The sequence below is a fragment of the Corapipo altera genome, unplaced genomic scaffold, assembly GCF_003945725.1.
Source record: "Corapipo altera isolate COAL_440 unplaced genomic scaffold, ASM394572v1 273, whole genome shotgun sequence".
NCBI classification, from domain to species: domain Eukaryota; kingdom Metazoa; phylum Chordata; class Aves; order Passeriformes; family Pipridae; genus Corapipo; species Corapipo altera.
Window position 1 is genome coordinate 74,692 of NW_020885130.1, and position 3,351 is coordinate 78,042.

The 3,351-nt window shown below is 69.9% G+C and overlaps 1 protein-coding gene across 1 annotated transcript in view; it reads right to left on the reverse strand.

Annotated features, from left to right (window-relative positions):
* LOC113960456 (SH3 and multiple ankyrin repeat domains protein 3-like) overlaps nucleotides 1-3,218 on the reverse strand; it is a gene marked incomplete at its 3' end in the record, with an annotated part of 71,816 nt that extends 68,598 nt beyond the window's left edge. The window contains exon 1 of the mRNA XM_027670049.1: nucleotides 2,967-3,218. Coding sequence (XP_027525850.1) covers nucleotides 2,967-3,218 — 252 coding nt within the window. The remainder of the gene's footprint in view (nucleotides 1-2,966) is intronic.
* Between the last annotated feature and the right edge of the window lie 133 nt (nucleotides 3,219-3,351).

Consider the following 3,351-nt stretch of genomic DNA (forward strand, 5'->3'; position numbering starts at 1 on the left):
GCCAGATCCAGAGCTCCAGAGGCACCTGAGGGAGGGGGATAGAGGGTCAGATCCAGAGCTCCACAGGCATCTGTGGCAGGGGGATACAGAGCCAGATCCAGAGCTCCAGAGGCAGCTGTGGAAGTGCTGGTGCTCAGCACACCAACCCCTTGCTTTAACCACACAGTCCTGCTGGAGCAGGGAAGAGGTTTAGGATCCTCCCTGCTCTCCAGGTGGGCGAGATCAAGGGCCCTGTGTCTTGTAAGAGGGGAAGAAGAGGCAGGGAACACACACAGCTCCAGAGAATCTGTCCTGTGAGCTGCTCCAAAACACAGCAAACATCCTCCAACGCATCCCGGAGCTCCTCATGGAGGAGCCAGGATGGGCTCAATGGCTCCTTTTCCCCTTGTCCCTTTTCACACTGGGCAGGCCCCACCTGCCTGGATGTCACCCTGCAGACAGGGACCAAGCCTGGCTGCTCATGGAGTGAGGAATGAGCACTGGGAGTGCCTGGAGCAGGGAATGGTGCACAGGGGTGATGCAGGGGAGCTGAGGGGATTTGGGGGCCGGTCACAGGGCACCACAGCTCTCAGGGCCACAGGCTATTAAGCCAGCTGGATTTTTTCCAATCTCCCTGTATTTAAGTGGGACCCCTGCCAGCATCCACAGCGCTTCCCCGGTCCCCAGAGCTCCCCACAGCACCCACTGGGCTTCCTGCCCCCAACTCCACCAGCTGGGGGGAGAGGAAGGACCCCCCCCAGCCCGGACAGCCCGCTGAGACCCCCCAGTCTCCGCAGCAGCTCCCACCCCCAGCCCACGGAGGTTGCACCGCTGGGGAAGGGAGGTGTGGGAGGGAAATTCCTGCTGTTCACATGCAAAGATGCTCAGCTTTGCCTCAAGTGCCCCATTCCCTCGGCTGCCGCGGGGGAGCTTCGGTCTGGCAAAGCTGAGCAGCATCGCTCTGACTCACTCTGGGGATGGTCCTTAGGTTGGAAAAGACCCTTAAGAGAGAGGAGTCGTTGGGAGGGGGGGGGGTCACAAAATGCCCCCAGCCCGACTGCTGCTCTCCAGGGGAAAAGGAGTCACCGCTGCTTCCTCCACTGCCCACGCACACTCCCAAAACAAAGCAAGGCAGGGGCGGGAGGCGCGGGGCAGTGCCCAGGGAACAGCAAAGCAGAGAGCTGGACACCAGGGCCACGGGCAGAGCCCTCCCCGACAGCCCTCGGACCGCCGTGCTGCGGGATCCGGGGTGAGGACTGGAGCAGGATGAGACCCCCCGGAGCACCGGTTCAGGGAGGGGAGTGCGCAGGGGGGCAGAGGAGGAGCTGATGTGCTGGGCTAACCCAGGGCACAGGGCAGCCCCCGTGCCCCCCGTTCACAACCCCAGCAGGGACTGGGGGGGAGCGAGCGGAGGTAAAGCCCTTCCTGCAGCACAAGGTCAGTCCCCGCTAGAGCAGCGCGTCTGTCCGATTCTTCGACAGCAGCGGCAGCGCTGCCTCGCCTGTCTCTGCCGCTCCCCGGCGCCGGCAGCTCAGCCTGCAGAGCTGTGCCTGCGAGCAGCACCTCGGCCCCAAGGCTTGGCCCTCAGCCCCAGCATCGCTGGCCTCCAGCAAGCCCTCTGTCCCCCGCCGCGACCCCTTCCTCAGGACCCCCACGCCTGGCCCCAAAGAGAGCTCCTTCCCACAAAAAGGAGAGCTTTCACCACACCCCCCCCTTAGTCCCCTCCACCCCCAGCAACGCTCTGCTCGCCCCAAGTCTGTCGCCTCACCTTCCTCCCCTCATCCCAAAGGGGCTCCCCCTCTCCTGCCCGCAGTGCCTCGTCCTGGAGCACAGGCTCCCTGTGCCCCGCAGCCCACCCAGCCCCAAGTACTCCTCTAATGAGGGCTCTTCATTAGGGCCACCATCACCCTTCAGCCAAACCCTCCCCTGCACTGACCAGGCTGTTTCCAAGCTCTTACACCCCACAAAGCACCCAATGCCAGGTTAACCCCGCGTCTCCGGGGGGATCACTGAGCTCTGCCAGACCCCCACCACGCCGCCCTCTGCCCGCCCTGTGGCACATGTGCCACCCTGGCTAACACCTCACAAAGCCCGTGCCCCCCCGGGTCACACCCGCGCTCCTGGGAGGCCACACCAGCGTGTCCCACCTGTGTCACGGGCACCACGACGCGGCACCTCGCACCTCGCTGTGCCACCGTCCGGCACAGCAGAGCACCCGGCACCCACCGCACGAACCACGAACCACCACGGCCACGGCATCGGGCACAGCCCGCGCACACGGGCCACCGTCAGACCCCGGCGCTGTGGCTCCCGAGCTCCCGCAGCCCGGCCCAGCTGCTGCTGGAGCCGATCCCGGTGCAGTTCTGGTACCGGCCCCAGGCTGGTGCTGGAGCCTCCTGAGCCGCACCCGCTCCCCGTTCCCAGCCCCGCCGTCCCCCTGGAAGCGGGACACAGCCCGGTCCCGGCCGGTGCGGGGACCGGCGGCGGGAACGGCCCCGCGCTGCGGCCGCACCGGGGCCCCGGAGCCCCCCGGGGAGGCAGCGCTGCCGCCGGGGCTGCCCGCGCCGGGCTCTGCGGGGAACGGGAGGGGGACACCGGGGGCACCGGGGACGGGGACACCGGCGACGGGGGGAGCGGGGATGGCGACACCGGGGAGTGGGGAAGGGGCTCTGGGGAGTGGGGCAATGGGGAGCTGGGGCAGCGGAAAGGGGGCACCAGGGACGGGGGCAGCGCAGAGCGGGACAGCGTGGAAGCGGCACGGGGGAGCGGGGCAACGGGGACCCGTCCCGCCGGGCCCGTGGCCGGTCGCCCCTCGCCCGCGGCGGTGCGAAGTTTGCCGGGTGGTGCCGGGGCGGGAGCCGTGGCGGAGCGGGGCCGGCACCGCTCGGGGTGCGGGTCGGGGGAGCGGGTCGGGGGCGCCGGGGATGCGGGTCGGGAGCGCCGGGGACGCTCATCAAGGTGCGGGTCGCGGCCGGTGGGGCACTCACCGTCTGCTGCAGGTCGGGGATGCCGATGCGGACGACGATGGCGCCGGGCGCGGGTTCCTCCATGCGCGCCGGGGCCGCCAGCTTGGGGGAGCGGGGCCCGGCGGGGCCCCGGGCCGGGTCGAGCCGCGTCTCCTCCCGCAGGCCGGCGCTCGGCTCCCCGGCGGCGGCGGCGCGGGGCTGGCGCTCCGGCAGCGGCTCCGGCGGCGGCGAGTCGGGGCTCTCATGCTGGCTGCCGGCGGGGCTCAGAGGCATGCTCCGTGCGGCGCGGCGGGCGGCCGGCACCCGCACCGCCACCGCCACCGCCGGCCGCGCTCACAGCCCGCCCGGGGGCCCTGCGGGGGCAAGGACACGCTGTCACCCCGGGGCACCCCCGGCTGGGACACCC